Here is a 22,430-nt window from a genome sequence, read left to right on the forward strand (position 1 = left end):
TGGTCTCAAACTCCTGACTGACCTCAGGTGGTCCACCTGCCTCAGCCTCCCAAAGTGCTGGGATTACAGGCATGAGCCACCACACCTGGCTGTAGAATTGCCTTTCTAACATCACTCTTAACTGAAGTCCTCCCCAATAGTTATTTAGATGCTACTTCCATTCTATTATAGCACTTTGGATGACTGTACACTAGATAATAATTGTGATTTATGTCTGTCTTATTCATACTGCTTGGTACCAGCTATCTACTCAATGACATGGGTGGATGGGTGAGGACTAGAAGAGTGCAGGGAAAGATGATGAGTGCAAAACACTAGCATACTGACAAAATGGAAAGCAGTTTATCTGCAGGATTTGCTTCCCTGTGATGTTCACTGAGCACAGCTCTGTCAGTACCCTTATTGCTACCATCGAACGGTAGTACTTTAGAACAACAATAGGGCTAGGGAGAAGTAGGCAACAAAGGAACTCCAAAGAATAAGTCAGTGTCCTCGTTATTATTGTGTCATCACCAAACAGCAAGCTGTGTATGGAACATATTGGAATTTATTCTTCACAGAAATCTTCAGTAAGTTAGTAATTTCAAAAATAATGAAATTTGTCGATGGTCAAAAGGTCCAGCTTCAGGTATCAACTCTGTTACTTACTACTTGGGTACACACCCTCTTTGCCTCAGTTTTCTGATTTGTGAAATGGGGATATAAATATTAATTTCTTCTTATACTATAAACAGAGATTGAGCAGAATTGTTGTGAAAGCTTTTGTGAGACTCAAGTTAGAGAATATTTATCAGAGATGATATATAAATAATAAATTATGAAAATAACCTTAGGTCATTATTATCATGTACTCTGTATTATCACCTATTCTGATAATCCTGGAGCAAGCCATTATTAGCATGATATGGAAAGTTTGTACAGTTGCAAGTAAGTGAAGGCCAACTAATAAGCTACTCACACATTTAAAATTCTCAAGGAAGTACAGTATCTATTTTCAGATGCTGAAAAATGAAAGGTAGTCTTTAAAATGAAAGGTAAGACTTTTTTGGTAGCCCTAAATTACTCTTTTTTTTTTTTTAAGTTGTCTCAATACTAAAATTGAGCTAACAAAAGGAAGCTAACAAAAGAAAGAAAATACATGTTTATCTAATACCCTATGTGTTTGAGTAACTGTGCATAGATTCTTAAATTTAATCCTTGTATCTATTCTATGGGAATATTTTATTATCCTAAAGTCTAAGGTTAAAAAACTGTAACTGACCCACCGCCACCCAGCTAACAAATGGTAACACTAGGATTTTAACTTGGATTTGTTGAAACCAAAATGATTCTCTTTCTGCATATAAACGTTTGTGCTTCAACATATGAAGCAATTTTCTTGAGCTTTGAGACCCCATTTTTTTAACGAATGCATGCCTTCCTGCAATTTTGCTACTAGAGAAGAGCAAGAGTTCTATTTGTCATAATCAGAATTACCCTGTTACCACCTGTTCCAGAAGCTGTTTTTTCATTTTTTGAAAATCTGTTTTTCTTAATCTCTGATCTTCTTAGATTTTAAGACACTATCAATTATAAGAAGCATCATCAAATTATTAAAAGCTTTCAGGAAAAATAAGTTACTAGCATGATTTCAGAAATGCTAAAATGTGGGAGAAAGTCATCTTAAAAAGAAAAAACATGATATAATATTTGATATTGTAATTTAGTGCTATTGCTTAAACATTTTTTAAAATTGAAACTTAATTGATGTTCTGGGCATATGTGAAATAAATGTTTCATCATCACATGTGGAAAATTTCATAAAAATAACGATCTATGCTCTTGATGAGAAGAACCAAAACACATTAGTAAGTTTCATTTGTGTTTCAGAAGATCTCACTGATGGGAGAATAATTAGCTTCATTAACCAAAATGCAATATGGTTCTCTACATTGTTGCTCTCAGATGTTGACTAACACTAACACTAACTCTAAAAAGCTTTTCAAATTCTACCTTTATGATACAAATAACTCCTGGCAAGAATAACAGAAAAAAAAATCTGTGAGGGAGAGAGGACTACCAATACCAAGTTAAAATAGGTAACACATTTTACATTTCGTTCATACTATAGTTTTTCACTGTTTATCCTTATATTTATATGGTTTTACAAAGTTACATTCAGAAGGAAAATTATATTTAAAGTGAAATGTGTGAGAATAGCCTAAAATGGCTTTTTTAACTTAAGATTATATTTTAATCATTTCTGTAGATTGTCAGTCTCTAAAATTAGCAATTTAATGGATGCAAAATAATTCCCACATATAAACATAGCATTCATTTATCACTTAATTTAACAATTTACTAAAAGATTACAGTGCAATTAACAATGAACTAAATATTGGGATATAACAATGAACAAAACAGTCACTGCACTAATAACACTTATAGTTAGGAGGAGATAACATTTATATGTATAAATGTGTACATTCAATGCCAGATGCTGATGTGTATGTACATATATAGCATATATGTTTATATGTGTCTGTATCATTTGATTACAGGTGCTGATAAAAATAATAAAAAATAATAAAGCCTTGTGAGCAGAGAGAGAACTATGGGGACTGTATTTTACAAATAATGATTCTCTAATGAGGTGACAAGTTAACAGAACTCTGGCTAAACAGAGATTGAGCACTATCAGCAGAAAGACAAACAAGTGCAAAAATCTTGCACTGAGAACATACTTTACATCAAATAACCTGGTGCAACTGGATTGGGGGGCATGAGGGTAGAGCTGTAGGAGCTGGATGATGCGTGCCCAGTGGGCTGTTTTATGAACCGTGGCCTTACCTGGAGCCACAGAACTATGAGAGGGTTTGAACAGAGATGTAATATGAATTGTCTTAGGTTTTTAAAAGAGTCACTCTGGCTGCCATGTGGTAGGAGCAAAAGATGGATACAGGAAGATCGTTTTGGAGAATCTAACAGACTTCTTTTTTTTTTTTTTTTTTTTTTTTTTTGAGACAGTGTCTCACTCCATCACCAGCCGCCAGGCTGGAGTGCAGTGGCGCAACCTCGACTCACTGCAACCTCCGCCTCCCGGGTTCAAGCAATTCTCCTGCCTCAGCCTCCCCAGTAGCTGGGACTTACAAGTGCACGCCACCATGCCCAGCTAATTTTTTTGTATTTTTAGTAGAGGTGGGGTTTTATCATGTGTGCCAGGATGGTCTCGATCTCTTGACCTCATGATCCTCCCACCTCGGCCTCCCAAAGTGCTGGGATTACAGGCGTGAGCCACCAGGCCCAGCCTAACAAACTTCTTTTCAAGAGATGTGATGGCTTTGATTAACTGTAATCAGATGTTGATAAATGATCAGCTTTGAGATAAAATTTAAATATAGTTTAGATAGGATTTGGGCATTCAAATAAAGTTAGTCATTCAGTAAACATTTATTGAATGACAACTATGTGTCAGACCCTATTCTAGATGTTAAGGGTAAAGCAGTCGACAAACAAGACAACAAAAGTGAAGGAAAAAAGTGTTTGTGTGTGTATGCATACACACACACACACATACATAACACACATATATATGCCAGGGTCACTAAAAATACCTTAGTAAAGGAAACAAATAATAAGTGAAGACAAATAAGTAAAAACACATTGCATGTTAGTGGTATGTGCTAGTGATATGTGCTAATGAGTTAATGCTTCATGCTAAGTCAACAGAATTTGGTGAAGGATCTGATGTAGAGTACAAGAGAAAGTAAAGAGTCAAAATCACTCCCAGGGTTTTAGCCTAAGTAACTAGAATAAAGTTGTTGTTTATTAAGATGGTAATAGTTTATATGTTTTATTATTCATAGGCTTAGAGAAACATTCCTGTGAACACAGATTTTCTTTCTTTTAGATTATAATTTTAGAATGCGTCTCTGGTTGTGCTCTGTTTTGTTCCTAAAACATATTGAAGGATACGCCTTTATGACCCAAACACTTCCCACCAGACTTTACTTTCAACATTAAAGATCAAATTTCAGCATGAGACCTGGACCAAACAAACCATTTCCAAGCCCTAGCAATATCTTTGTATATTATTCATCAGGACAATAATTAAAACTATCTGCATACTCTAATATTATTGGTTCTCTTAGTCTCTTTACTTGAATTTTCCTACTTATGTTATATATTTTTTTCATTTTTATTCTGTGAATACTCATTTATTGAAAATTTTTCTTGGCTTTCTAACTTTTAGGTTCAAGGAGTACATGTGCAGATTTGTTACATGAATAAATTGCATGTCATGGGATTTGGTGTACAGATAGTTTTGTCATCCAGATATTATGCTGACTTCTCTAATACACCAAGAAAGAAAGGGGAGGGGGGAAGGAGGGAAGGAAGAATAGCAGAATAAAGAAAAGAAAAACACAAATGTGAAGGAATTTAGAAGAGAAAATGATTAGCTCTAGTCAATGCTGTAGAGCAGAGGAAAAGAGATCTGAAAAAACTTCATAAATATGGTGGTATTTGGCAAATGTTCAAAATTGAGTTAGCTTCTTTCCAGCAAGATAATGTTGCATATTTCTGTTCCAGGAATAGATGAGTTATAGGAATTAAAAAAAAATGTAAACAAAATATCTCTGCCTAAAAAATTAAATTTTGAATGGAATAGGAGCAGGAAATAAGTAATGAACTTCTATAGGTTTAATTTCTGTGTTCCATGGAAAATAAAATACATTAATTAAGTTGTCATTTTATCTTTTATAAGCATTAAATTCATAATTAAATAATTTTAGAGACCCTTAGAGACCTGGGAAAAAGGAAATTGCACGTTGAGGAAGTGGCAGATTTAGAAAGAGAAATTACATCTTGTGATCCACAGGCCAGTGCCTGCTTCCCAACAGCAGGAATCATTTCCCTATTGCTGTTTAACCAAATAAGGATTTCTTACATCTCTAATAACCAATGGCGGAGGGGGAGAGGGAGAGAGGAAAAGAGACAGAGGGAGAGAGAGAGAAAGAGAGAGAATTGGAAAGTGTGTCAGCAGTTCTTGGTCATACAGATACTATAGAGATTTCCTATTTTATACTATTTTACATTGATTACAGCTTATTCATTGTTCACATACATCCTTATATGTAACTGATATTACAGCATTTTATCTTTTTGCTATTCTACTAGTAACCATCATTTTTCAGTGTTCTCTCTTCTTTCCTGGCAGTTGTTTCAATCCCCTGATTTCTTCTATATTTCTTGTTATGTTTATTAACATATTTTCTATGATTCCTCAGACTTTTTACACTTCAAATTTTTCCACCTTTTAAGAAAACAAACTCTCAAAAATCAATGCAGTTTTTAATTAAGCAAATAAATACTTGTACAGTTCTTACAGATGTCTCTGTCTTCAAGTTCAAAACTAATGATACGTTTTTTTCACAATTCTATTTTTATCTTCAAAAATTTGAAGTACATTCAATAGCACAGATGCATTTAATTTTTCTGAAAGTCACTGTCAGTGTCAGCATTAGTAAATAACAGGCATGCTTTCATGTGATTACTTGTATCTGCTTATTTATTGAATGTATGGATTCAGTAAATTTATTTAATACATTTATTCAATGTATGGATTCTCAAAATTATGCCACATAAATTTTATATATTTTCATATATATGCATATATATGCATATATATATACATATATATAGGCTATACTTTGGGAAAACATAAAAGAGGAGAGATTAGTACATTTAATGAAAAAAGAGAAAAGAAAAATTTTAAAAATCGATGTAATTTTCTCTTTCTCTTTTATAGCCCTGGGAAAAGATAAGGGTTACACGGACGAATCAGAACATGCTACTTATGACCGATCTCGTCTCATTCACGACTTTGTCACCAAAGATAAGTCTGAATTCAAGACAAAATTATCAAAGGTAATGAGAACTGAACTATCGATAAGTCATTTTTAGAGCATAATTTTTAAAACCTTTCAATATTTGTCTACATGTTTGGTGTTCTGCTGGAGAATATAAAAGAACATACATTTTATAATAGTACCATTAAGAGCTCGGAAGTAAAAGTAGTAAATAGAGATCATATTCATTCATATTTATATTTATTCATCATATTTCTCAAACAGAAAGTTTAAAACAGTTAATCTGAAATGTAAAATGATTCATTAATAGTCTCTTTAAGACTTTATTTCTTCATCTTTCTTAGTCAGCATGAATTAATGAGAACATGGATTTTAGTATTGAATCAACCAAGATTTAAATTCCATTTCCACTACCCAGTTGTAATAACTTGATAAGGCTAATTAAACTCGCTGAGAATTGTTTTCTCATCTTGAAATATGCTCCTGGTTGTCTGTTTGAAACAATTATTTGAAGACAAAATGAGATAACCATATAAGTGTCTGGTGCATGATAAAGATCAAAAATACCTTATTGTAATTATAGTTCACCAATTAAAAAAATGAGGTAGAGTTCAATTTTAAAAACTTTTACCTCCAGCAGTCCTGCCATCCCTCAAACAATTGCTTTCATGAACTCTTCAAAGCATGTCAGTGTTCCCATCAGATGCCAAATACTAAATGGATGTTGCTGCTTTTCATCACTGCAGATGTAACTGATCCATATTTCCCTTTTGATGATTTCCAGGACAAATCCTGGCTCAGGCTAAACTCACCCTATTTTTTTTTTCATTTTTTGTGTTGGTGAAAAAGGAAATGCCTTTGTAAAAAAGAAAGTTGGATATTAAGTGCAGTTTAACACAAGGAATGACTTAGGTTTCAGTTTTCACTGCATGACTAATAATCACATTCTTTAATACAATGTTCTCTGTGATATTTTGTATTTCTTGATTTTGTATTTCTTGGATTAATTTTGCAAATCTCCTTATTAGTCACCTACCAATGTGTTAGTAAATAAATATGGCAGAGACTAAATATTACTATCATAAGTGAGACCAAACTAATACATAGATGCAAGGATAATAGTGCCAAATTTCTTTATTTCTGTTTCTTTGCTTTATTAAATGGGATCACTATTCTGGCCCAAATTTTTTTTTTTTTTTTTTTTTTTTGAGACAGAGTCTTACTCTATTCAAGCGATTCTCCCCCCTCAACCTCCTGAGTAGCTGGAATTATAGAAGCATGCCACCTCGCCTAACTAATTTTTGTATTTTTAGTAGAGATGGGGTCTCACCATCTTGGCCAGGCTGGTTTCAAACTCCTGACCTTGTGATCCGCCCGCCTCGGCCTCCCAAAGTGCTGAGATTACAGGCGTGAGCCACCATGCCTGGCCTGGCACAATAATTCTTAAGTTATCTTTGCAAATCAGGCGTTTATCTCTCTGTGGTTACTAAATCTGCCCCCCTGTGTCTGTCTTATCAATACAATGGATGTTTAGAATCTCTACTATCTGTAAAGCACTGTTTCAAATCAACTGAGAGGAGGAGTTGCAAGAGAAATTAAGATGTTGTTTCTTAATGTGCTTATAGCACTAATTGGAAGACAAACAGTATGCTCAAATAATTAGAAAATGAACTAAGATTAAATAAAGTTTGTATTATCTGCTTTTCTACAATTACTATATGCCATCAGTGATATCCACCATTGTATTTCTTCTCAACAGTAGCAATTTCCCAAGTTCCACTTTGACTAGACTTGAACTTTAGAGTATCAAAGTTTTAAAAAGTTGAATGTGTATCAATATTATGTTTTTTGTAACATTAATGATAAGAGAATGATGTGTGATGATGGTAACAGACCAAAGTAGGTCAGATATCCTATCCTAATGCCCTACTAAATCTACCTGATTACATATCCTTCTCCTATTATACTTCCATTCAAACTGTAGAACATCATGAGACACCGGGGTGACTTGTTCTTCTAGTTTCTATTAAAATGTGTCTGTTTTTATCGATATTATAGTTTAGAGTGCAGCACAAAGTCCATTTGAGCAATATCCAAGATGTTTAAATGCCATTTAGGTAGTCTACTTGCAAAGTTTATTTACAAGTGAAGAGCAAAATTATCTACTTAGACAATGTTCTTAGTCACAGGAAACCTCAAAAGAGCAATAACCTAAATTTTTATTGTTTGGGTGTCTGTATACCCTGTGCTTTATAAATTTGTCTCTCTTATTATACCCTACCACTAAATTGTGTGTGTGTGTGTGTGTGTGTGTGTGTGTGTGATAGAGAGTGAGCGAGAGAGAGAGAATTAAGTCACATATTTTTGAGTTAGATCTTATAAAATTGATAATCTTTACTCATTTGTATCCTACGAAATAGAAATTCTGTGGTTCAAATGAACCTATTTAGATAGAATAAAGATAGACAGAGAGATAATTGTATGGCTGAAGATTTGTGCCTTTTAGCATCATTCAAAGGTGACAATTGTACTGGTTGTAATCTGCACTGTGCATATTATGCAATGTAAATAATATTTTACTTCTACACAAAAGTTACTCATTTGCAAAGAGATCATCTTAGAGATAACAAAGCAAATTTATGAGGAGTCAACAGAAAGGGGGCACCAACTCAAAGGGGGATAATAACTCTAATATAAACTACACAGTGAGTAATGGCAAGCATTAAATTACAGAAAACAAATAAAGCTTTCTAACAAGTTTGCCATCAGCTATACACTAGAATAATAGTAAATAACCCCAAGTCCTTGAAGATGATGTCTTATATTGAATTTATGAGGAAGCACTGTTGAGTTGTGAAATGTAAAAAACAAAGAAAGAAATCCAGAAAAACATCTGACTAGTTTACTGGGAATTGTGTAAATAGACCTTATACCTGTTTAAACATTTGGCTTCTCAATTATTGTGCAAATATTTTCTGAATGATGTTGAGTTGGGGTAGTAAATTTTAATTTTTGTCAGGTACATATGCACTGCTTGTAATGATCATGTAAGATAATGTATTTATAAGTAACTGTAGTTTGCTTTAGAATTCTTCAGTACAATGCATTGTATCTTTAGAATATCTTGCTTCAAATCATACATTTTTAGCATGTGATTTATACATCAGTTATTCAACATTTACACATCAAAAGCATCTGTAATTTTGATCTCTAATATGAACAGACATTCATAAATTCATCAGACATATTTTGTTTATTATGAAACTATAATGCACAAAGCTTGGTATGGTACCAAAAGTAGCTTTTGTTATCCAAGTACTGACTGGGATACAGTTTAGGAATTCAGACATGCATATCAATTGGGAAATACATGAGATTCTTGAAATTAGAGGCAATACTAAAAGTGACTTAAATCTGTATTTAGCTAGCCTCAAGATTTATAATAGAAGTCATATTTAAATATTTCAAAGGCATTTTGGTAGACATAAAATTGGCCACAATCTTTTCTCTCCTATATATATTCTATTTTCAGTGAGATTTTGCAGTTCCTCCCGTCAAGAGATAGAATCTATTGAACAGGTCTTGGTCCTTGTGTTTGTTAGTAAACTGTTGCAGAAGTGACATTATGCCAGCACTGAGCCTTAAACTCAAAAGATCTTGAACTCCCATTCTTTATCTTGGGATTCTGCCTCTTACCATGTGAATAAGTGAGAGTTAGTCTTGAGGAGGAGAAAAGACCACATGGACCAGAGGCTAGTAAACACAGTTGCCCGAAATGAGGGAGAGAGGGATATGAGAGAATCCAGCAGCAAAGGCCAGGAAAGTCGGACCTATGAAAAATCTCAACTGAGACCAGAAGAGCTAGCCCAGCCTGTGCACAGAATCATGAACCAAAGAGTTGTTTGGGCATGATTTGTTTCTCAGCAAGAGATAATTGAGACAAACATAAATGTTAAAGGATAGCACATTAGCTGATACCAGTGATTGCTAATATACAGTTAATTCTTCCTCAATGTCTAGGAAGATTTGCAAAATTGTCTCAGAGTTTTTCACAGCATATTCATAGCAGGAATTTAATTTTATGGAGCCCAAGTGTATTTTAAATGGCATCACTGAAATTACATGTATTTAAGCAACCTATCTAAAACTTTCTAAAATTGTTTTTTTAACTCTATTTTGAAAGGGATTTCTTTGTGAAAACATTAAATCAGGGTGAAATTCCAGGATAACTATTAGTCAAAATGTGTTTATAGTTAACAGCAGTCACAAACATACATTTTTTTAAAATGTTTAATTTTTCTGGGTACAGAGTAAGTGTATATATTTACGAGGTATTGTGATATTTTGATACAGGTATACGATATAATAATTATACTGGAGTAAATGAGGTATCTGTCACCTCAAGCATTTATTCTTTGTGTTATATGCAATCCAATTATGCTTTTTAAAGATGTACAGTTAAATTACTATTGACTCTAGTCACCCTATTGTTCTGTCAGATACTAGATCATATTCCTTCTTTCAAAATACTTTTTGTGTCCATTAATCATCCCCTCTCCCCTTGCCCTACGTTTCCCAGCCTCTGTTAATCATCATTCTATTCTATATTTCTATGAGTTCGGTTGTTTTCATTTTTAGCTCTCACAAATAAGAACATGAAAAGTTTGTCTTTTTGTGCCGGACTGATGTCACTTAGCATGATGACCTCCAGTTCCGTTTGTAGTGTTGAATGAAACAGGGCCTCATTCTTTTATGGCTGAATAGTACTTCATTGTGTATATGCAGTGGCTCATGCCTGTAATCCCAGCACTTTGGGAGGCTGAGGCAGGTGGATCACGAGGTCAGGAGTTCGAGACCAGCCTAGCCAAGATGGTGAAACCCCATCTCTACTAAAAATACAAAAATTAGCCTGGTGAGGTGGCATGCATCTATAATCCCAGCTACTCAGGAGGCTGAGGCAGGAGACTCACTTGAACCTGGGGGGCGGAGGTTGCAGTGACAGGAGATCGTGCCACTGCACTCCAGCCTGGTGACAGAGCAAGATTCCATTTCCAAAAAAGTGATGATAATAATAATAATAATAATAAAATAAAAGTTTTCTTTAAGACCAGTTTACTTTCTCTCTTACCTCTTGACAAAGGGCTTTTTCATCCCTACGTGGCTAAGCAATTTAAGGAAGCATTTTGTAATAAAAGAAAAGGAACATTCCCAAAAATCCATAGACTAAAGCACCTCGCCTGACTGCAAACAAAATTCTAGAGCAAATGAGGGGGATTCTTTTTTAAGATGGTTTAGGTAAATATTGCCTTTTTCTGTTTCATGAATGTGAAGAACACTGGGAATAACATTTGAAGATAATGAGGTCCTACAGCCAAACCATATGATCCTGAGAACTAGAATCCCTCTCTTCACCAAGGAACCACATCCTACATACCAGCCGAGGCTTCTAGATGTGGGATCATCTATAGTTAATCTATGCTAGCAGGAATAAGCCTATGGTAAAGAATCCATGGCGTCTGTAGTGGGCATTAGTGAAGCTCAGCTGGGTAGCTCTTTTGGACTCAGCTGGGATTTTTCAGGGATCCAACACTGTCACTTAGGATGCCCAAATTGTCTACAGATATTGCCAATAATGAGTCTGGGAATATGAATTTGTTTTTCAGTTACAGTGACTTCATCTTGGAAAGGGTATTAGGTACCAAATCAAACAGGAAGGAGGTTATGGACAAGGAAAATCTGGACATGAATATTTTAGCAGTTCATTAAAATTAGATCACAAGACCATTCACTTTGACTGTGTCAACTGGCATTGGCAGATGGTGCTCATCTTTATCTCAATGGGTATTAGAAATAATTTTCTGTGGTACTGGAGACACAGGTCATATGATGGAGAAGGTGAGAAGGAGATAGCCTTTGTAGTCTTTAACAGTATACCTTTTATGTGGATGTTGGGAACTATTTCATTTGTCTAAATGGCTTTTTACCTCCAAACTGTGTATAGGACTTAGTATTCTGAATGTGCTACTTCTTACTTTTGTCCAGATATTGTGTGATAGTGATGACAAACGACAAGATGAATGACTAACTTGGCTCTATGTGGCTACTTTAATGGACAAGGTTACACATGAAATGAAACACTAAGAGAATAGATTTGCTTCTTTGTTGGGATAGTCAGTTTCTATAGAAAATATTAATATTTCTTTAACTTTAGTACCTGAAGCAACCTTTTATTTGTATTTAATAATATAATTAAGTATCACAAAAATTTAATTTTCGTGTAGAACGTGGGTCACACAGAAAATCATCTTGGTTTATTCATCTATTTGTCCATGTTTTTAAATTTATCTCCTTGCCTAACATTAAGAAGTCTACTTTTTTATTAGCCCAAAGGATGTCTGGTCCTATTTTCAGAGTCTTTGTATTCTCTGAAATACTGAAGAGGGCATTATCCTTCCTGCAATCCTAAGAGGAATCTCCCTTTTTTTGTGCCATTTAAGTACTTAGTTTGACCCTCAGAAACCTTTCTTAGTAAATGGCGAGGACTTGTTCTACATTAGCTAATTGGTAGTGTACATTTTACGAAAGATTTAGTACAAGAGTTTTCAGAGTTGCTTCAAATTTTCTGCAGATTGCTTAAACTCAAGTGTGTGTGTGTGTGTGTGTGTGTGTGTGTGTGTGTGTGTGTGTGTGTTTACATGTGAGATAGTGGCATATATGTTATGATAAAGGAAGCATTTCACATCAGGAAACAAATATTAATCATTCAAAAATGTGCAAATATTCTCACAGTAAGTAGTCAATTATTTATAAAGGGTTAAAATATTCTTAGATGACACCTCACATCTTATAACAAATGTATTATTGAAGAGCTAAAGAGGTATACCCATTGAATATATTAAACCAAAGTAAAACAAAAATATAAACGTTTTTTCTAATAACAGAATAGAAAAATGGTCTTTTCAAATGACCTTTTCAAATCAATGATAAAATTAAACATGGATAGACTTACTATTTAGATACTAAATATATCAGTGTCAAAATTCTGATAAAATTAAGAAGAGATAAGTTTAAGATGTGGTGATCAGCTCACATACTGGAATACATATACATGCCACAAGAATGGCTAATATTTTTAATTCACAAAGAAATTATAATTTACAAATGTTAAGAATGAAATAAATTAAAAAGCAATTTAATTTTAACATATATAACAATCAGCTGTACTACTAATTACAGAAATACAAATTTAAGCAATGTTTTTTCAACCAAATTAAAAAATGTTTAAAAATACAACAAAACCTAATCTGATATAAACTATAAGCTACCATTTTTATTCCTTGCTGGTTGATACATACATTGAGCCAAATTTTCTGGAAAACAATGTCACAACAAGGGTTCAGTACCTAAAAGTAATTTTGCCCTTTGACCTAGTTCTAGGAATTTATGCAAAGAATGCAGTTAGAAGTTGGCCAAGTTTTTGAGTGTGATAGCTCATGCCTGTAATCCCAGCACTTTGGGAGGCTGAGGAGGGCAGATTACTTAAGCCCAGGAGTTTGAGACCAGCCTGAGATACACAGTGAAACCCTGTTTCTACAAAAAAATATAAATAAAAAAAGCATCCAAGTATGGTGGCACCCACCTGTAGTCCCAACCACTCGTGGAGGCTGAGTCAGAAGGATCAGTTGAGAGGTGGAGGCTACATTGAGCCATGGTTGCACCACTACACTCCAACCTGAGAGAGGGAGACTCTACTCAAAAAACAGAAAAAAAATGCCAAGAAGTTATCCCAAATAATTCTGTTTAAGAATGTTTCTCACATTGTAATTTGTGGTGGGGGAGGAGTGCTTCCATATTTAAGAGTAAATAACATTTAAAATACTAATGCCCCCCAACAAGGCAGTACAATGCTGAAAATCTCCAAACTATTTAAGGATAGGACATGATCACAGTGTATAACAATAAAATATGAAAGTGGCTGTTAAAAAGCAATATGTGCAGTATGATGCCAATTCTATAAAAATACCTAGCTGATTTTCATGGGGATAATATTTAGAATGATATGCAAGAAATGTTTATAGTTTTTATCACTGTTTAGCAAAATTCAAAGGACATAAAACTTAAGTATTTGTATATTTAAGCCATAAGTATTATAATGTCATTACCTTTTTACAGTCTCACACAGCTAGTAAAGAACAGACAGGATTTAAAATAAGATAGTCTTGTTTCACAAACAGTTTTTCCATTTTGTTACACTAGCATGACAATAGCAATTCAGGATTTCACCTTTTTTAGCCCAATAACCATTGTAAGTAGCATTTCAGTTTCTCTGCCCTCATATGCACTGATCACTCATGCACAAGAAGCTGTGGTAAGTACTTTATATTTATTATCTAATTTAAGTCTCACAATAATTTTATGACAGTAGGTAGCAATATTCTCATTTTGACAAACAAGAAAATAAGGATTAAAGGGAAATGTTTCTTGTCCAAGTCTCTGAGCTAGGTGGAACCAGAGGTGCATTGTGGCATTTCTCTTTAACTATAGACTCTTGGCTTCTCTGTCTCCAGTTCAATAGTTAATTATAGGAGATATACTTGTAGAGATTATTTATCTCTTTCTAAAAGCCTAAAACATTACTCTGAAGTAAGGCAGCTCTAAATTGTAATAATTGTGTGGGTAACTCACAACCTCCTGTAACTAGATAGACCTGTTTGCAATTTATTCTTGTATCAACAAACCCCTAAGTAAAAATAGATAATTTGTTATAAATATAATATCATTAAACCTCCGCAAAAGTAGTAAAAAAAATTAGGTTTTTATTTATGGGGATCACATAATAAGTAGACTAAATATTTTCAACTCAATCTGTTACAGTATGGGAATTCCCCTTACCACTCAAAATAGGAAATAAGCAACAATAACAACAATACCACCACCACAAAATAAAAAATAAAACCCTCCACAAAAGTTCCTACAGTTGCCAACATTTGTGTGTAGAGCCGAAATATGCCTACAGCAGAGGGCTAGGAAATCATGACATGAGACGTTAACCTGAGAGAATGCAATTGGGTGAGGGATGGATTTGTGGGGTAGATGCCTTTAGTTCCCTGAAAGACTATAAGGGGAAAAAAATGTGCCTGTCTATTTAGGAAGTCTTATTTTATATGCAATACAAAGAAACAAACAAGATATCAAAGATGTTTTCCCTCTCCTGACACTAATGTCTCAGCAATTAAACACATAGAGGTTTCTCAAATCACCAATTTATTGGTTTTTCCCATGAGTACTTAAGAATTCATTTTGGGAAGTATATTTCATAAGCCTCCCTGGAGGATATTAGCTCTAAAATGAGAGCTGCAATAACTTCTCTGCAAAAAAAGTATACATATGTAGATGGAATGTGAAAGTAAATTCAATAAATTAATATATGGGCATACCAGTTAAATGGTGCAGATGATTATTCTATTTGATATTTAAACATTCAATCAATGACAGCCTCAAATCAAAACAGTTCTCTAGTTGTTCAGACATAAAAGCAGCCAGAGAAGACAGATCAGAAACCATGTTATTTGAGCACACTGAAATATACGTCCTTAATCTCTCACATTCCAAGCCCTCCAGGCTTTGAACACTGGATTGGAAGTTTCAATAATAATAATAATATTAAATGATTACAACAGCTAACATTAGGGATCTTACAGGGATTTTGATGATAACTTCTACTTTTCTATCACCACAACAACACTAAAAGGTAAGGTCTATTTTTAACCCTACTTTATAGGTAAGGAAATGAGGCTTAGATGATGAAATAACTTTCCTATTATCACATAGCTGGTAAGAAGGAGGCAGGAATTATACACAGGGACAACCCTGTCAAGCACTGTACTACACTGCACATAATGTAGGTGTGCACAAGGGACTATAGAAGCCACGAGACAAGTGAATTGGGTAGTTAGGGATCATGTTCACATTATTGGAAAATTATCATGTTTATTAGGGGGCATGAATATTGTGCTTTTTTCTTCAATGTTTTATACTTAAGAAAATATAATAAAATTGAGGTCCCTGCACTTAGTTAGATCCTGATAAATTTTAAAACACTTGTCTCTTCCTTGCGGCTTATAGCCCGCCATCTCTCCATGTCATCTTCTCCATTTATTTTGGCACACAGCCTTCTTAATCGCACCAAAGAGTCAATCAAAATATGAATATTTTGAGCAGTTATCACTGTGGAGAAGAAAATACCCACAGAATAAAGCACTGTTGTGTTTATTTAATAATTTCCAACGTTTCTGTTTAAAAAAAAACTAATTATTATGGTTTTGTGGTAGTTGACTTCTTGCATGATGCAAACCAGGATTCCAGAGGACTGTTTCAGTCACGGAAACCCATTGGATTTCATTAACCCCTTTATGCCATAGACAATTTAAACCTACAAATTAGAGTAATATGCCATTTGTTATGTAAGGATGGCAAACATTGTGTGAAGTTATTTTTTGTATTTCTCAAGCCTGCTGGAAAATCAATTTTAAAGCATGCTTATTAACTCAAGACCATATACATTAAGTGGCTACATCTTAGGTTCAGTGTCTTGTCAGTCCCAATTACAAGCTGCCCTGCAGAGGCTTTCTTAACAGAAATAAATGTAGTCCTCTGTTGCATCTCTTATGTGGATGTAAACTAAATGGAGACAAAAGCATTCAATTGTATTTGCTTGTTTACTTTTAGGTGACAGTTAATTCCTGTGCTCTCAGATTACAATCATATCATTATGTGCAGCTCAGAGCCAATGTAATGCAATGTCAAGTTTAACACATACAGGATTTTTCAGAAACCAGGAAGCTTTCTATTGTACCTTTCTCCAGTGAATAAGAAAATGAAGCAATTTCCTTTAAAAGCAGAAAAAAATTATAGGAAATCCTGGTGAACTCCATTCAGCTATCAGAATGTGTTACTTACTTCACCAATAAAAAAGTTAGTTGTATTTTCCAGACCAATATTATTCAGAGTGAAACACACCTCCCACCTTTCGTGGTAATCTGCCCAGCTCGTTCAAATGACACATACAATAGATTATTAATAATTGACAGTAAAATAAAAATGTCACTGACATTATATGACTAAATGCCACTTAGGTGACTCATGCATAGACATTAACCAATGACATATGAAGGCAGCCCCCTACTGCACCCTATAACCAACTCCTAAAATGAAATTAATTTAAAAAAGCAATACGGATGTTCTTATAAAGAGATGAGTTATCTTTAAAAAAATGATTATTCAAACTCAGACATTTAAGAGTAGGCTGAAAACCCTCCAGTCAAATGCTTTGTGTAGCAGTAAGGATGTAACATTCTACCTAATGGAAAAAGCAGTCAGTGGAAGGGAGAACTTTCAGTTGTCACACTGAAGAGTGCTTTAAAGAAGATTGTCATTTGAGACTCTCTTGTCAGCAATGAGGGATTCCAAATGCAGCTGAACTCAGAATTCTGACTGTGGTATGTTCAAAAGTGCATCAATCTAGGAATTCTATACTATTTTTCTGTTTTCTTAAACATATAGAGAAGCCAGTAGAGAAAAATTAATATTGATTTCAGAATTGGAAATGAATGTCTCTGTTATTTCAAAATACTAGATATATATTTTAAAGTAAAAAAAGTATGATCTAAATGTGTTATTTTTAAAATATCTGTGTTTATCTTGCATGTAAACCAAATGTCACCTCTCTGAAGTTTTGTCTGCTTTTATATGTATGTATTGATTTCACTGAAATATTCATATCTACTCTAAAATAATTTTTATTCAAAAATATATAAAATATATTTACCTTTAACATATTTTTAATTTTTCTTAAGAATAATTTTATACAAGATTTTTAACTGATTTTTATCAAAATAGAAAGTCTGAGAAAAACATCTGAATTTAAAGGAGCATATCTCATAGTGTTAAATGTTAAAATAAATAAATCACATCAGTTACAAAATTCACTGTGATATAAGCTAGGGAACAAAATGTTTTCAACCTGTTGTCTTTATTTTCTCAGTTTTAAAGGTAATAAGAAAGTTAATTTTGACTCAGTTCTTGTTTTTGTTTCTTTGTTTAAAAATGTCAAATGTTTCCATTTGGAGAATTTCCATTTCTACATCTACATTAAAGAGTAGATCATGTAGCACAGATAATCACTGATACGGAAATAAGTATTCTTTTCTTTACAAAAATTAAGTACTTAAATGATTTCTTATTTAATATTTAAAATATAAAGAGCAATGATGAGGAAAGATCTACTCAAATATATTCCCTGTAAATTACTGTAAATTACAGAGTAATTCTCTGTAACTTACTTTCACTAAGGGGGTATTTAAAGCTCACATATAATATTTTAAAATGTTTATTATATTGAGAACCCAATGTCATAGAAAACCATGGTTTTTGCTTCATCACAGACTATTCTATTGAGAAGGGCTGGACTTTGTGTCTTCATTAGATAAACTAGAGAACCTATGATTTAAATAAAAAATAAAAGTAAATAAAAATTGGTGGAGAGAGAATAATATAAGATAGTCTAAGAAACAGTACCTAGTACAATATCATTCCATATGGAAACTCAATCAATATTTTGTTTCCTTCTTACTTTTATTTTTTTTTAGTTTTGTGAAGTATTTACATTTGCTTCATGATTTTTATTCTTCCTGTGGATACGTGTCTTATCACATGGTATTCAGCGTCACTCTTTATCCAGTTAACCAAGGTCCGATAGCTCAGGTGTTTTGGATCCAATCTGAAGTCCAATTTGAAGAAAATTAGTCTAGCTTTTTCTGTAACTCTATGATACTACATTGCTTGGTGAACCAGCTTTATTTCCTAGAACACGTCATAGGAAACTATTGCTTCCCCCTTAATAGCATAACTAAAATCAATATGGGCAAAATTTATCACAGAGAAATAGTGTCTGATAAGTTATCTAAACCTATTCATTGTTTGAACCATCTTGAGAGAAATACAAAATGGAATTTTTCCATACTTCTATCTAATTTTAGCTAAATTAATACATACTCAGCTATCACTATAAAAGTTGCTTCATATTTGAAAACTTTTCAAGGGAAAAGTATGTGCTGCATAGTTATACTTAATATAAGAAATAAGTATGTTTCACTTTTATAAAAGTAAATTTATAAGATAATTCACTGATTATTAAATTAAAATATAAAATAAAATTAACCTTGGACTTTTCTTTCAGTAAATGAGAGACTAAAATCAGTGATATTTAAGGTTCAAATCTCACATTCTAAGAAATTCTGGCTTCATCAACTTTAAACAAAATATACCTTACAACAGTGGTTGTACAACTACTGAATGTCAGAATTACCTCTAGGGGTGGTTAAAAAAAAATACATGACTGGACTCCACCCCCCAGAGCTTCTGATAACAGTAGCTCCAGTTGAGGCTGGATAATTTGCAATCTTAACAAGTTTCCAGGTGATTCTTATGATATTGGTGCAGATAGTACATTTGAGAACCACTGTCTTAATTCTCCCCTTAATATCTTCAGTGTACTCTGTATTTTGAAAATTCACCATGTACCAGACTCTATACTAATCTATGCATTGATGAATAAAACAGGCAAATTCCCTAAGTGTGCAAAGCTTGTAGACTAGTAGTGGAGGAGTAAGAAAATAAATAAGCCTACATGTAAATATCTGTTTAAATTTGTCATGAGTGGGTGCAGGGTAGAGGAAGGGGAGCTACTTGAGTGATCAGGAAAGTGGCTTCTCAAAAGCTATTAAGAGCAAGAAATGAAAGATCAGAAGTCAACAGAGGGAAAAGTGGGAGAATGTGGCATTCAAGGCAGAAGAGTGATCTATGTGAGGGCCCTGGGGTGGAAAATATCCAGATGTGTTTGAGAAGCTAAGTGGTCAGGTGGCAGAAACACAGAAACTGAACACAAGGATGGGCAACAGGAGAGGTGAGAGGGAGGTAAGCAGACACAATGCTGCAGGGGCCGATGATGAGGAGTTTGAATTTTATTATAAATTTAAAGGTTTTCGAACAGATCTCTGTTTGTATAAGATCACTCTGCCCCTGAGGGTGGGGAAACAATGTCAGAGGTGGGGATGACATTAGAATAATCCACTCAACAAAGTGAAGGTGGTTGGCCAAGAGTGGTTAAAGATCAGGTGAATACATCAGTTTCCCACATCAGAATAGGGAGACCACTTAGATAGCTAACTACAGATGTGGAAGTTAGAAAAATTACTTTGGAATTGATTACTTGATAACATGGACCCAAGTCAAGAAAGTGAAAAAAGCAGCTAGAAGGCAGTTATAATTCTGTGTGTGTGTGTGTGTGTGTGTGTGTGTGTGTGTGTGTGCGCGCACGCATGTGTATGTTTGAAAGAGAGAGTGAGAGAGAGACGTTTAATACTACTTGGGATATAGGTAATTTTTAAATATTATTTGTTTTGTTTCCTGCAAAAAAAAATACATGTTATTAGAAGATTTCCAAATTCAAATATTTTATTGAGTAAAACTGGCTTTATTCAATCACAAGTTGACTTATCAGTTGATTGATTTACACATTTGTGTGTGTGTGCACAGATACATGCATGCCAGTTACCATATAAGATACAGTGGATATGAATGAAGAAGATACAGTTCCCATTCACAAAAAGTTTGCAGTTTACTGGGGACACTAAAAATAGGAGCTTCAGAAGAATGTTCCTCAAATTTTTGAATGCATAAGAATTATGCTTTATATCATTTGACAGGCCTTCCAGATACCAGTGACTCCTATAATACTCTAACAGGTCTTGAATATACTCACCCTTTTCCATGTACAGATGTGTTTGTATATGGAGTTTCCTTGACCTGGGAAGGCTCACCACCCTTATCCATTCATTTCTTTTTTTAGAATTTAAATCACATATCAGTTCTGAATGAAGGCTTTTTCTCTTTCTAAGGACAGTTACTTCATCTTTGCTCTCACAGCACTTGCACCTCCGCCCCCTCACAGCATAAATCACACAAATTGCAATTACATGTCCTCCTATCTGTCTGTCTCCTTGACTAAATTACTCTCTCTTAATGGAGGGGGACAATGAATTAATTTTTTCTTTGTAATTACCTCTTCACTGTGCATAGAAGCTGACTCATAACAGGAACTCAGGATAAACTTGTCAAATAAGTGAACTAGTGGAAGAGAATATTAGGAAAACTTTGCAACTTTACGTGGAATAGAGTTATTAGTGTGGCCTTCAAGAGTAACAGCACAATTCATGGAAGGGAAGGAAAACAATGTTGTCTTTAAAAATGGGCAAAATTTTCTGAGTAATTTTACTTATAATGACTTGTATTAACAAAACAATTGAGACATTAAAAAGAGATACATGAACAGGGATACTCATTGCATCATTGAATCATAACAAAGAATAATTTGGTGAAACAAGCCAAAATATCATTCAGTTGGAGGTAAATAATGATACAATCATAAACTGAATATTGTTTAACTATTTAAAAGTGCAGTGAAACAAGGCCAACCGCTACCACTAGTTCTCAAGTGTGCCATCACACAAGAATAAAATAGGGGAATATAAAATTGCGGTATTTCCCGCCCCAGGGAAACACTATGTTAAGAGTAATAAGATCTGGTTCTGGGATTCCCTGGCCCAGCAGATCTATTTTATGTGCTCTGGAGACCACCAAGCCTCAGAATCTCTTTTCTTAAAAGCAAGAAAATGTTTGGAGAGCCCCTTGATCTCTTGTCTATTCTTTGCACTAAAACAAGATGAAAACAATCAGTCGCAAAGAACAGCCTTTGTTTTCTGACCTACCTTAGGTAAAACAGATAAAAGACTTTATGTATTGATGTAGATATATATGGTGGACTTTTCCTGTTGTTTTATGGAAGCATCACGTCCTTTGTTGGCCCTCTATCCCTGCTTTAAGATAGCCAATCAGAATCCTCCCTCTTCTTGGATAGAATGATAGAAGTAGTAATGTACAAGTTTCCCAAGCTGAATTCCACTCTGAGATGTTCTCTTAGAACTTATATAGGAAAAGATGCTCCTTTCTCAACTACAGAAAGAAAATTATTGTTAGTAGTATTACAGCAAAATATTCAGGAAGTCATCAGGCTAGGGTTGTTTCTTTACCCAAAACCTTTATGCAAGCAAAACAAAACTTAACTTGGAGACAATTTTTTCTGTCTTGAAAAAAAAAAAAAAAAAAAACCTAGCCTCAGTCACAATCAGGCAACTAGCTGACTGGTTATATAACTAGGGGTCTCTCCTCACACCACACATAAATGGGACAAATGACTAGCTGTAGTCATGAGGTAATTACTTTGCTTCTGTTTTCAGGGTATAAAAGCTCACTGCTTGTGTGGCTGGAGCAGGGCTCTCTGAATTTCTTCCAGTTTTATATGCTGCCCAATTCATAAATGGGTCTTTGCCTAAATAAATTCTGTCAAGTTTATTTTGTCTAAAAGTTTTTTAAGAGTAGGAAAGATTGAGAGAGAGAGAAAAGCAAAAAGAAGCAACAGAATTAAGAGATAAAGAAGAAGTATAATAGTAGAGTAAGAATGCT

The 22,430-nt window shown here is 34.0% G+C and overlaps 1 protein-coding gene across 3 annotated transcripts in view; it reads left to right on the top strand.

The window, feature by feature from the left end:
* The window catches only part of ANO3 (anoctamin 3), a 434,237-nt gene that overhangs the window by 260,550 nt on the left and 151,257 nt on the right, over positions 1 to 22,430 (top strand). For all 3 annotated transcript variants that reach the window (XM_039471298.2, XM_074401252.1, XM_003919928.4), the window contains one exon: positions 5,789 to 5,907. In XM_039471298.2, the coding sequence (XP_039327232.1) occupies positions 5,789 to 5,907 (119 nt within the window). The remainder of the gene's footprint in view (positions 1 to 5,788; positions 5,908 to 22,430) is intronic.

This window comes from Saimiri boliviensis, chromosome 6 (assembly GCF_048565385.1).
Source record: "Saimiri boliviensis isolate mSaiBol1 chromosome 6, mSaiBol1.pri, whole genome shotgun sequence".
NCBI lineage: Eukaryota > Metazoa > Chordata > Mammalia > Primates > Cebidae > Saimiri > Saimiri boliviensis.